The 13,832-nt window shown below is 34.6% G+C and overlaps 1 protein-coding gene across 3 annotated transcripts; it reads right to left on the reverse strand.

Annotated features, from left to right (window-relative positions):
- Positions 1–1,112: 1,112 nt before the first annotated feature.
- On the reverse strand, positions 1,113–13,763 carry LOC138333069 (perilipin-2-like). 3 transcript variants are annotated; one of them, XM_069281191.1, is made up of 10 exons: positions 13,406–13,758; positions 12,149–12,392; positions 9,998–10,080; positions 8,505–8,591; positions 7,685–7,883; positions 7,241–7,413; positions 6,420–6,563; positions 6,022–6,192; positions 5,505–5,627; positions 1,113–1,921 (listed from the first exon to the last, which is right to left on the reverse strand). In XM_069281191.1, exons 2-10 carry the CDS (start codon positions 12,378–12,380, stop codon positions 1,796–1,798), a joined length of 1,338 nt encoding a protein of 445 aa, XP_069137292.1. In that variant the 5' UTR covers positions 12,381–12,392; positions 13,406–13,758; the 3' UTR covers positions 1,113–1,795. The 3 variants fall into 3 exon arrangements, with proteins under 3 accessions (XP_069137292.1, XP_069137293.1, XP_069137294.1); XM_069281192.1 differs by having other exon boundaries at positions 1,865–2,004; positions 13,406–13,763; XM_069281193.1 differs by lacking the exon at positions 1,113–1,921 and adding an exon at positions 3,772–4,543 and having other exon boundaries at positions 13,406–13,759.
- Positions 13,764–13,832: the final 69 nt, after the last annotated feature.

A 13,832-nucleotide genomic window follows, 5' to 3' on the forward strand; every position in this document is an offset into this window, starting at 1 on the left:
CATTTTAATATCATATCCATATTGGTCCAGGCCGACCCCCTGGGGGCAGTGGGGCGGGGCCAAAAAAGGTCAAATAGGCTAAAACTTCAAAAATATTCTTCTAATGGTTCTGGAAATACACTTTATAGATGAAAAGGTCTTAAAGTTTGTTTATAAAAATTGTAAATTATATGACCCTGGGGTCTCCTGTTTCCCCTTGGGGAGGGGGTCAAGTTTACTATAGTTTATATAGGAAAAACACATTTATGAGCATGTTTTGCTCAATTTTCATTGGAAACGAGTCAAACTTGGTTAGAATTATTAGCCTGAGATAGCATTTAAATATCATATCCACATTGGTCCTGGCCGACCCCCTGGGGGCAGAGGGGCGGGGCTAAAAAAGGGTCAAATAGGCTAAAACTTCAAAAATCTTCTAAAATTCTGGATATAGTAGAATCAAATAATTATAGATGGAAAGGTCTTAAGATGTTTTATAAAAATTGTGAATTATATGACCTTGGGGTCTCACTTTACCCCCTGGGGAGGGGTCAAGTTTACTTTAGTTTATATAGGAAAAACATATTTGTGAACATTATTTGCCCAATTTTCGTAGGAAATGAGTCATACTTGATTAGAATTATTAGCCTAAGATATAGCATTTTAACATCCATATCCGTCCTCGATGACCCCCTGGGGGACCAGAGGGGCAGGACCAAACAGGGTCAAAATGATTAAAATTTCAAAAAATACCTCTAAATTCACAGGTTTGATGGAAGCAAATACTCTTCATAGTCTAAAAAGTCAAATTTATAAATCACTGACCAACTTCAAGGCCCAGCATATAGTGTTTATATGTCTTTAATTTGTTTCATTATTTGTTTAATTATATATTCTAACTCAGGTGACCGTTAAGGCCCATGGGCCTCTTGTTTTTATATTGATCGGTGTTACATTTATTAAAATTTGTTAACACAGCAAAAATATATGTGGTAGGTGTATTCCGAATGCAAATGCTGGTTGCAGGATAAAATAGCCTAAAATAAAGGAGACGCTCATAGTCGAGGTTCATATAAGGACAAGTGTACCAAAAACCAAGGCTGTAGAGGAAAGATGGCAAGATGGCAACAAGCATGAAATATATTTAGATCTTTTATTGCACAAATAACTAAATTTTTGTCTGAAGGATTTGAGTAAGTAGATCAATGTTCAGTTACTGATATTCAAAGTTTTCTTTGGTACACACATTTTGACCAATCACCAAACACTTATTTAATGTAGAGTTAAAACTCATTGAGAACATTTGTTTACAAGCTGAAGGAAATGTAACAACAAATCTACAACATTAAGTACTGCAACAAACAATTTACAACAATAGATCTCATTTAGATGTCTATAACATAGGCTGGTATTCAAATAATCAGCAATCAATGTTGCACTGAATTTTATCAAAGAAACAAATACCAGGTACATCTAGATTTAGAATACTATTTTTAAGTTTGTCATAATTCTAATCCATGAGAAGATCTGACGCATTGATTATAGATTGTAAAAAGTGTGTAAATTGCTCTTTAGAACATGCCTGCAGTTGGTTTGTCTCCAAAATTTAAATTGAGTAAATACATTTTCTTCACTCTGCATTTCTTTAAAGACACAATTCCTGAAAACGTCTATTTTCATCATCATATATGATATTATCTTAAAATCATTAAAAATATATCAAAAGTCCTTTAGATAACGTATACAGTAAAATCATATAAATTGAACAGTTGTATATCAGAAGTCCATCTGAATCGGATAAAGTTTGATCTGTATCGGTTTAATTTGCTGGATTTTCAGATGTGTCCACTCCTGGAATGTGGCCGTTACAATCTGTGGCATCAACAGGCTCTTCTTGATCCACTGCAATGTCTTCTAGTTGTACGTCAACTGCTACGTCAGGTTCCTGAAGTGATGGCAAAACAGTGTTTAGTAATGGTCATCTTCAGCAATGTCTTGTAGGTCTACATCTATATTTAGATCAGGACCCTGCAGCGATGTAAAACATGCATTAATTGTGATTTCTTTCTGTCAAGCTCTGCAGCAATGGTTGAGTCTGTATATAATGTAAACCACATGGACTTTGCATGAATTTTAAACCAATAGACAATATATTATAGCATAGTATGGGTCAATGGTTGTAATTCAGATAACACTGTATTCTTGCAAACATATGTTTGTATGATACAAATTAGTATCCCATTTTGTGTCTTGATAAAGGGGCAGATCGCTTGAAAATTTGACAATATTTTGTCCACACTGTTCGAATTACTTTGTCCCATATTATACTACAATACATTGACTGTTGGATGGAAATCGTGCCAAGTCTCTGTGCTGTAAACATACATATTTCAACAGTATTCATATTTGTGTGCTTTATGTGACAGAAGCTTTGCGCTAATTACATTATCCACAAATCTTTGATAAGGCAATTATTTTTAATGCGGAATTCATTATAACTGCTCTAGATTTGTTCTAAATCAATTTTGCACTATAATTTAATTGTGTATGGTATCACATATAGCCCTATCTATTCTGTCGTTTGGTAATTTTATTGAACTGTACTGCATCTCTACATTTAATTTCATATTATTTGTCATAGAAGTATAATTTTCAGTTTGATTTCCTCAATAATTGTAGAACCAATTTTAATGAGATGTCCACGTGTCTTAGTTGTGTCTATGCTGTGGTGCACCTTGACTACAAGTAACATTTAGAAACCTTGACCCAATCAAATTATGTCAATGCATGATTACTGTAATTTCAGGTTTGAAAATTTGAAGTTGAAGACCATTTTTTATGATTCTTCACATACAAGTTTACAGTGTAAATAAAGAGTAATGCAGCTAGAGGACATCGAATCCATTATATACTATAGACAGAGATCCCACCAATTAAATCTTTGTAGAATATATACTAGTATTTGTAAAGTCTGCTATACTGAACATGTACCAGTAGTAACTCTAGTGGCCAGCTATTTCTTTAAAACTTACTACAATGACATTAAGTTTTGACATCTTTGGGAGCTTCTAGGGTACTAATCTTGGATCTCAAAACTTAAAACACCTTTTACATGGAGCAGCAGCTGAATTAGTTCTCTGGAGACTTTCCTGTTTATTACTGTAAATATACATATTTTAGTTTTGATACTATTTTAGCGTGTTTCGTGCAAGAATTAATGTGCTCAAGGGTCGGCTGAATTCATGATTATGCTAGCCTCATTAAGATTGATTTGTGCGATTATTTGATTGTGTCAAAATAAGTGTATGTTTACAGTATTCTGTAAGACAATGACGGAGAATAAATCTGTAAAGAGTACTTGATGTACCCAATAACAATACAATATAAATCCAGATGGAGTCTCTATCAATGACTCTCAGGTGACCCAAGACTAACCAATCAGGCTGTACGAAGCAAACAATAACTCCCGAGTCGGGAAAGCTGGTAAGTGAGATGTAAATCGCCTGAACGTGTGAAAATTCATTCCAGCTCATTTACTATATAACAGAATACATGTATATCGTGTGTTGACAATATTTGGAGAAAATTAACAAACAAATCAAAATGATGACACAAAGCCATTTAACATGTGTTACTAATTCCTTAAATTGATACAAGTTGCATGAATATCATACAGGTCTAATGGCAAATTTTGTAACGTATGAAGTCTGGCAGAGAATTTTCACAAAACCAAAGTGATTTACACACACATTAGGGATATTGATACTACATACTACAGAATACAGTACAACAGGCCATGCAGAAAAGTATAACTTTATTAACTTATACATTTTTGTATCCATAATGCAGTATTATCATTAATTATATATCAATAAATATTATTGTGTCGTATAACAATACATGTAGCACATTGTCTGAAAACTTGTCATAAATTATTGGAGTGTTAATGACTATTTTGATTGTTAATAAAAGATTTATAAAGTCACCTAATGTTTGAATGTTAGTAGTAATCAGGAGTATATAAACATGTATATAGATTATTCCATCACAGATTCTAAATCTTCCTTAAAATAAAGATAGGGTAATGCTATTTTGTAAATAGAGAAACTTTAGTCATCAAGATCTGACGCCAATCAATATGATAATGTTTGATGTATATTATTCTGTCAACATCTCTCCACTTGTGAACCATGAAACTAAATATCACATTTTTTCATAATGGGCTTAACTTCTTTTACATTAATTTCGAGAATTTTCTATTATAATTGATATTTTTCAGAGCTTCCCTCCTTGATTTTTTTCCCTATCTTCCAAAGGTCCATGAAAAATTTATAAATTGATTTTTTTTTTAAATCTGTGTACAATTTATAATTCAACGTTTTGTTCTTTTTGCACTTTTCAGATCAATTTCCATTGTTCAATTTATTTCAGTTCATTTATTCACCGATTCCTGTTTAGAAAACAACATTTTTGAGAAACGTCATGGCAAACATTTTGTATATGGCACTTGAAATGTATAATTGCATCATTGCATTTTCTTGGTGTTGTCATCTTTTGGTCGTAACACCTGATAAAAAGAAACAAGATTTACATCAATCAACTCCTACCATCGCAGTCCTATTAAAAGTAATATAAAATCATAATATGATAACCACATTTTAATTTTTGTATGGTATATCAGCTGAAACCCGACAATATTCAGTTCAATGTGTCAAAATGATTTACTCTATTCGACCCTGTAAGAACCCCTCACCTTTTTTTGGAGTCTTGATTTTATTTACCTCAGAATTCAATGCAGCCAGAAAATATGAAAACCATTGGTTTCTTTATTCAAACTCTTTTGTAAATTGATTTACTGGTACATGTATGGCTTAATTTGTGGAACAATTTTGTGAAAAGGTAGTCCTAATTTGATACCAATAACTTCACCCTCAAGTAATTAAGTCTGGATGCTTATTGGGTCAAATACAGTACATGTACATTGTATTTAAGGTTTTTTTTTTTCTATAGATGAAATTGTATCATAATTGTTAGTGTCCTAGAGAATATTACTACTTAAGTGTGAAAAGATATCTAGGGAAATAAGAATGTTAGTAATAATCTTATATATTTCTGAATTAGATAAAAGAGATTCACAAACACATGGTTATATTCATTACATGAATTTTACGCATGTGTTTGTTATTGAGTGTATACATGACATCTAGCTAATTGGAGTTAGTGATTTAGTAATTAAGTGAAGACTTGAAAAACACTGGTACTTTTATGATAGAATAATCTCGATGACTTCATAATTCAATGTTAGACTACAATTAGGGCTGGGTTTTCTTCCAAGTCATGCATTACAATATCAAAATAGTGTAAATGTATAACTACTGGTAGTCAACAGTCAAAACTTAACTGGAAAAATCGAGGAGTTTACCACTGAGGAAAGGAGACAACATAAAGAAATGATAGGAGTTCTAACGAAGGACGATGTACAACACATACCAGTCAAACAGTGTATAATGTAAGTATGATTAACTTACCAGCCACGTAAGAGGGACCGTGACAAATGTTTCTGTGAGGAAGCCCAGGGTTGACTGTAGGTACCCCAACTTCTCCTTGGCTTGAGACAGGGCTAGAGTTGGCATGTCTTCATATTTGGCAACCTGTGGGAAATTGTCATTGTTTGTATGTTGCTTTTTATTTTAAGGAAAAACATTATGGATGTTTTGTATTAATAAAGTATGTAATAAACCATATCAGATATATATTTAATGAATAACAATTCTATACACATTACAATATGTCTTTATCTAAATGCATTACAGAATTGTATTGTGTATATCTAAAAACAATACCATATAATATCAAATCTATATCTCTGGGGAAGATTTTCTTAACAAACTGTAGTGAGCAGGCAATGGAATTTTAAAGTATTCTTCAACATTTGAAAACCGAAGGGATATTATATCATGGTTCTTTTAATAATTCAATTCATGGCAGCTGCGAGCATCTTGATTTTCTCTTTGAATTCTTAAGCATAGTCAGCTGCTAACTTACATCTTTGAAGTATGTGTAGAGGTCTTCTGTATACTGGTATGTTTGATGGAGTCGATCACGGAGGGCAGCGGGCTGAAGGGATTCTGGGACATAGTTGTTCAATGTGGAAAGACCGGAGCGGAGTTGCTTGGTGAGATGACGTGCCATAATAATGGATTTTGTTTCCATGGTCTGGAAAAAGAAATACATGTACATGTAGGTTCATTTTACTAGAATGCATATTGTAATCTAAATCTGATGAACGTTTTAAAATTTCAAATTAATCTCCATTTTGAGTACAGTTTTAACAAAAACAAATGACTGAAATTTTGTCAAGTAGAGAAATTTTACGCTCACTGCTTATTCGACCTTCACCAGAAATACATGCAGTAAAGAAATAATAATGGGAAGCTGCTCACATTAGGTACCAGTTCTCCTTCCTCTAGTTCTGAGTCGTCCTTATTGATCTCTGTCCACAACATGGTTGCTTTACTCTGGAGATCTCCAACCTTCTCCTCTGCCATCCCTTTAGCAGACTGCATGTTTGTTTTGGCATAATCAATCTGAAAATTTAATAAGATTCTTGATTTGGATGGTATTATGTGTTATGTAAACATCATATATATGTACATGCAAAAAAATTATTCACTGAGCCTTACTTGCTATGAAGTATGTGTGTAATGAATTCTCCCCCCCACCAGCCTTTTCCCATTTATATTTGAAATGTAACTGTAACTGTAACTAGATATATACATAAAATAATATGATGACACAGGGTTTTTGACAGGCCTTTATAGGGTGCAGTAAAAGGACCCATTCCAAATGAAAAATAACACTTTATTTTCCCCCAATTAAAAATAACACTTTATTTTCCCAAACTCAGTATTTTCCCAAATGCAGTAAAATTTAATCAAAACCCCAAATATGATGTCTTATATTATACCTATGAAATCAGTAAAATTAAATGTAGAATTTTAAGAATATTATAATATCATTTAAAGAAACAGCTAAAAACTTCTTTGTTATTTAATTTCCCCATTTTGATATTATTTCAACAAAATTGTGATGAAAATTTTAACAAAATAATGTTGATAAATTTCCCCAATTTTTGAAAAACGCTGATGATATTTTCCCAATTTTTGCTTGGTGTCCTTTTCCCAAAACAGCTGGCAAAAACCCTGTGACATTTAGAATTGTAAGATAGACCATATATATAAGCACAACCTAAACTTTTACTCACCAAATCTACTGTGAAGCTGAGTTTAGCCAGACTTTCCTGACTGCGGACTTGGACGTTCCTCAGATCCTTTAACGCCCGCTTGTACATTCTCCGTCTCAACTTTGTCGTTAGATCCTTGGCTCGGCCAACTGGACTGGGTGGGTACTCGTCCATTTCTTTGGCTTCATCTGGGTCTGAAATTATTTCATTGCATCAAATAAATGAAAACTTTACAACTCTGAAACAAAGTAGTAATCTCATATATATAACCTCAATTTTTACTTGGATGCTGCTGAATTTAAACTTATGATTTTTTAAGAAACTAATTTATCTAAAATTTAAATTGTTTATTAAAGTGAAAGCAAATGTATGGCTTACTGTCACACTTTCATAATTATTATTAGTTATAGTCTGGCAACATATAATGGGTTAATGGGAGTGATATATAAATTATAAACACCCTACCATTCTCATCCTTTTCCTCTTCGTCCTCAGGTAGGTACTTGTCAAGGTATTCTTCAGACAAAGTCAAGGCGGTATTCACCTTGTCTGTCACATAATGGCCGTACGATGTGTCCATCGCTTTGGACACTTGCATCAGCCCGTAGTCTTTAACGGTAGACACAGTATCCTTTCCAATCTGCTTCACGTCTCCTGTACGTACCTGTCAACCACAAATTAATCAAGATATTACACGGGTGTGAGCTATCCTGGTCACAGCACTGGAGAGCAAGGGTAGGGCAGTCATTCAACTGAACTCTGAACTGAGCTATATAATCAATTTATATTATATAAATATTTTGTATACCGTATTTCAACTTTGACCCTTTGTAATATTTTTTTCATATCTGCAAGACATTAAGTGAAGATTTTTTCAGATTTTCAAATTGTTTTTAACAATGTTATAAATATATATTTCTAATGTAGGAGTAGTTAGGAAATTTCTTGGTTTATGTTTAAGCCATCATTTTTGAAATCAAAATCTTCCTGAGCAAAAAAAAAAAAAAAAAAACAACACACATTATCATATAAATGCAATTGATTCTTGTAAAAATGGTCTTAAAACCGAGCATATCCTCAATACTTCAGGGGTTACTATCACTGCCATTATATCCACCCCTGCACAAGCTAGGTCAAATCATGTCATTCGATTTTTTTTATCTACATCAAAGGACCAAACTACCTGTTTATCTGTTGTCACACACAATACCCAGTTGTGCACGGGTGGATATGTGACAGTGATATCAACCCCTGGAATATTGAGGATACATTGAGCAATACTCACCTTACTGATGGTGTCTGTGCTGTACTGACGGACAGCGTTCACGCGGTCAATGGTTGGCTGAATAAGTTCCTTACCATCGGCCATCAACTGTTGTACAAAAGAAACATTCACATTACCCACCTCCTTTAATAAACAATTATTGATTTTATTGGTATCCATTTTCATCAACCTTAAAAGAAATGCATGTAAATAATAAATTACTTTTGTAATGAAATTTAGATGAAAACTTCATTTATGATTAAATCACGCAAGAAGTTGTAGAAATAACCCTATTTGTAAATCATCCTGTAATCTCAAAGATTTATTCACATAAATTTAGTGAAAAGTAATAGTACATGTAATGATAAGCATCAGTGTTCAGTCAGAAATTATTCCCTTGCTTTTAACCTGAATAGTTTCATCCAAAATATAAAAGAGTCCTCATTTCTGAAAGGTTATTTTCAGCATCAGATAATTAAACAATCAAGTAACTGATATCAGTATAGGTATCCACATTTAATTAATATTAAAACTTAATTTGATACTGTAGTCTACATAAAAATATCTAGAATTAAAATTATATTCTGGGGATCTGTTCTAAAAACAACCAAATGAAAATTCTAATTTAGATTCAGGCTGTCAGGCTGTTGAAATGTTTTTTTGTTGTTTGTTTAATTCTAGATAAGAATAAACATGTTTAATTCTAGATAAGAATAAACATGATGCTAAAAATAACTCCACCTAACTGTAACCTTGATATCATCAAGGACACACGGATATCAATACCAGGTATATGGCAATCTGCCACATATAAGACCCTTGACTGACAAAACTAGTACTAGAGTGTGGAAATTTCCTACAGATAATGTTCATCATCTAGACAGTTTGTCCCGATATAACCTGGTACTCTTTTTGTATACACTTCACTTTTAGTTTATGATAAATGTACCGTATACAAAAATTGGTATTGTTTCATTTTTTCTTGACAATATCATTAAAATTCTAAATCTTTGACATTTTTTCTGTTTGAGGTAACAATATGTAATGGATGGAGCAAGTATAAGTAACATTGTTCATCCCTTACAGTACTCTGTCCAACTAAATCTACATTTTTTGTAATCTTTGAAATTCATTATCCAATTTCTAACAGGCTTCACTTGTAGCTAAATGTATATGTAATATATAACAGAAGGAATCTAAACAAATATTTTCATTTCATGTAATGTACAAAAACAATATGTCAACTGTACAATGTATGTTGAATATAAGCTATATACAAGTATATAATGCCCCTCTTTGAGGCCACCAATTCACCAACCTTGATTCAAATGCAGACTGTCACTACAGTACGTAAATTGTTAAGTTTATACAATTCTTTTACAAATTGATTACTTATTGCAATGTGCTAGGTTGGTCCAAATTGGTACTTTTAAGTGCCCCCTATTATATTTTTCTTATTTTCAAGTAACCTGGGTGTCAATTACACATGTATCCATGAAAAAAATTAATTTTACCTCATCAGTTGGTTTTTTGATGACAGGGTAGTTTTTCTCTAGGTTATCCAGCTGTTCACAGGCGTACTTGTTCACACGCTCAACTGAAATATAAAATCACCAATAAATAAAGATAACATTGTATTATGGTAATTTGTCTTCAGGTCAGAAACATGTTGGACACTAAGTGTATATACCCGGTATATATGGCAATATACTGTAAAGATATCTCTCCAGCCTGGGTTTTGTGGTTCAGTATGACTATAGACCATATACTACATATACTCACGCTGAGGCTGATATCTCTCCACCCTGGGTTTTGTGGTTCAGTATGACTATAGACCATATGGCATATACTACTCACTCTGAGGCTGATATCTCTCCACCCTGGGTTTTGTGGTTCAGTATGACTATAGACCATAAACTACTCACTCTGAGGCTGATATCTCTCCACCCTGGGTTTTGTGGTTTGGTATGACCACAGGTGTTCGTTTCTAATATAAGTATAAGTATAATACTGGGTCAAGGTCTATAACTCGGCCGGCCATATAACACTACCCAATTTCAGAAAAAGTATGATTATTAACCAACCGTATAGGATATAATAATAGGAATACTCTCAATCGACAGCCAGATAATTTATCTTTATTTTGGTATATGATACAATATATATCATGCCGTATAAATGTCACTAGGTATCCAAAAACATCGGAAAACAGCCAGATTTCAACTGGTCGGACACTGTGGTGTCCTCCGATGAACACGCCAGGGCTCTAATGGGTAGCTCAAAAACCACTGCATGTCAACACTTCAGCGTCATAAGAATGAAAGTTTGGTAGAAAACAAACTTACCGGTTAGTAAATCCCTGGATAAATACCATCCATTTGCCTAACGCAGCCCTTTGAAATTTCCGATTGAAAAAAAATTATGTCTCTAGCCGCCATGTAAGTATGTGTGCAGTAGATTTGTTTTGTCGGCGTTGATTGGCTCTCGAAAATTAATTGACCAATCAACGCCGAGAAAACAAATGTACTACACACATATCAACATGACGGCTAGAGACACACATTTTTTGAATCGGAAATTTCAAAAGGCTGTATTGCGCAAATGGATGGTACATAGATAAACACTAACATACCGGTAAGTTTGTTTTTTTACCAAACTTTAATTCCTATGAAGCTGAAGTGTTGACATGCAGTGGTTTTTGAACTACCCATTAGAGCCCTAGCGTGTTTATCGGAGGACACCACAGTGTCCGACCAGTTGAAATCTGGCTGTTTTCCGATGTTTCTGGATACCTAGTGACATTTATACGGCATGATATATATTGTATCATATACCAAATTAAAGATAAATTATCTGGCTGTCGATTGAGAGTATTTCTATTATTATATCCTATACGGTTGGATAATAATCATACTTTTTCTGAAATTGGGTAGTGTTATATGGCCGGCCGAGTTATAGACCTTGACCCAGTATTATACTTATACTTATATTATAGACCATATGGCATATACTATATACCTGTGGCTGTATCTCTCCACCATGGTTTGGTGGTTCAGTATGACTAAAACATATACTATCACTGACGTTCTGTGGTTCAGTATGACTATAGACCATATATACTCACTCCATCTCTCCACCCTGGGTTTTGTGGTTCAGTATGACTATAGACCTTATACTACGTATACTCACACTGAGGCTGATATCTCTCCACCCTGGGTTTTGTGGTTCAGTATGACTATAGACCATATACTACTCACACTGAGGCTGACATCTCTCCACCCTGGGTTTTGTGGTTCAGTATGACTATAGACCATATACTACTCACACTGAGGCTGACATCTCTCCACCCTGGGTTTTGTGGTTCAGTATGACTATAGACCATATACTACTCACACTGAGGCTGACATCTCTCCACCCTGGGTTTTGTGGTTCAGTATGACTATAGACCATATACTACTCACTCTGAGGCTGATATCTCTCCACCCTGGGTTTTGTGGTTCAGTATGACTATAGACCATATACTACTCACACTGAGGCTGACATCTCTCCACCCTGGGTTTTGTGGTTCAGTATGACTATAGACCATATACTACTCACACTGAGGCTGACATCTCTCCATCCTGGGTTTTGTGGTTTGGTATGACTATAGACCATATACTACTCACTCTGAGGCTGATATCTCTCCACCATGGGTTTGGTGGTTTCTGCCACGGTTTTGATACCAGACTCTGCCATGTTGAGAGTGGAACAGATGATTGGGCTGCTGTCCTTGGTTTTCTGGTAGAGGCCCCAAGCCTGAGTCCATGTGGATCCCACCATGGGGATGTTCCCCAGACGAGTAAAAAAATGTTCTTGGGCCATCTTCTCCTGATCCTGCATCATGCTTCTTCTGTACATATATCTGTAACACTAAAAACAAGAACATAAAGTCAATTGAACTTTAAAATTCTAATTTCAAATTCAACGGGATCATTTCACTACATTTACATACAATCATACATGTATATATATGTTAAATGAATAGGTAACATATCATGACACTTGTTTAGTATTTATGCGAAAAATAAAAATGAGCTGAACTAGCTCACATGCTCAGTTGACTTGTATATTGTTGTACCCAGGTATGATTGCGAGTAGACCTTTAAATCTCATCCTGGCACTAAATATATCAACTGTGTAACAGTTACATGGTATATATATATACAGTAACTATATACAACTTAAAACTTGCTACACTACCCATCCCTTTAAACGTGTTCGCCCCTAAACATAGACCAACCCAGGTTCTCTCTACAAGGAATCCTCCAATACTTCCACCTGGAGTGGTCTACCGCACCTGATGTTACAAAGGGCGCCCCGAGACCCCAGACTTACCCATGTCCATTGTTCTACCTACTGAGCTAAAGGGATAATTCCCCCTAGCATATAGAATCTACTGTATTAGGCCTATACCCCTGCTGGATAACCACAGTTTATCAGTTGGGCACAATCCTGCATATAAGTAACAGTTATTGCCATTGAGTAACAATTATCCATTTTAGTACCAGTAATCAATAAGTAATAAATGCAGGTTTGTGCCCAATCTGTTTATAAATTACCTACCAGACTCTGGTTATTGTACTTCTGTACTTCTTCTCGCCTTTTTTATACATTATTTTTAAAACAACTTTATCCATTTTCATTTCACAGAATCCTGCATTTGCGTAACAAAATTATCCTTCAAATACAGGTCATTTACTGAAATACAGGACAGTTACTCAAATACAGGACAGTTACTCAAATACAGATCAGTTACTCAAATACAGGACAGTTACTCGAATACACGATTATCCTATATGTAACGTTACATGTAGAATTCTATACGGGAGTGTTCCCAACCTGATGTATGCACGTAGATAACTCAGATAAATACTTGTACGTACCTCACTGCCTTGTGTTCCGCTTTCCTTAATGTTTAACTGGTGTACACGTCGGATGAAACTCTCCTTTTATTGCGAACCCAGTATTCTCCTCACCTTTTGTCTAATTTTGACAGCGTTAGTCAGAGTCCAATGTGCAAGAATCACGTGCTTCCCTATCGAATGGCTTGTGACGTCATTATTTAAAGGTGACCTTGGCCTTGTCAATTCCAACCTACCTAATCGATCGTGTTCAGGGTCGGGTACGTTTTGATACAAGGGAATATCTGTGGTATGTACATACGCGTGTACATATGTACGTTACACAGATCACGCGTGTTGATAATTCTCGGAAGTCCACGTGAATTTGATAATGTAGAAGGTCCTAGATCTGTGACGTCAGGGGATTCCCCCAATACTATATTTAGAGACTGGCAATGTCTATTATAGG

Source organism: Argopecten irradians, chromosome 10 (genome assembly GCF_041381155.1).
Source record: "Argopecten irradians isolate NY chromosome 10, Ai_NY, whole genome shotgun sequence".
Lineage (NCBI taxonomy): Eukaryota > Metazoa > Mollusca > Bivalvia > Pectinida > Pectinidae > Argopecten > Argopecten irradians.

Excerpts from the sequence above, each read along its gene's own strand:
- LOC138333069 (XM_069281191.1), bottom strand. The coding sequence starts at position 12,380 with ATGTACAGAAGAAGCATGATGCAGGATCAGGAGAAGATGGCCCAAGAA. Across the intron at positions 7,884-8,504 it reads GCACAGACACCATCAGTAAG|GTACGTACAGGAGACGTGAA; the intron begins GTGAGTATTGCT and ends TGTGGTTGACAG. Across the intron at positions 6,564-7,240 it reads TCAGCTTCACAGTAGATTTG|ATTGATTATGCCAAAACAAA; the intron begins GTGAGTAAAAGT and ends TTAAATTTTCAG.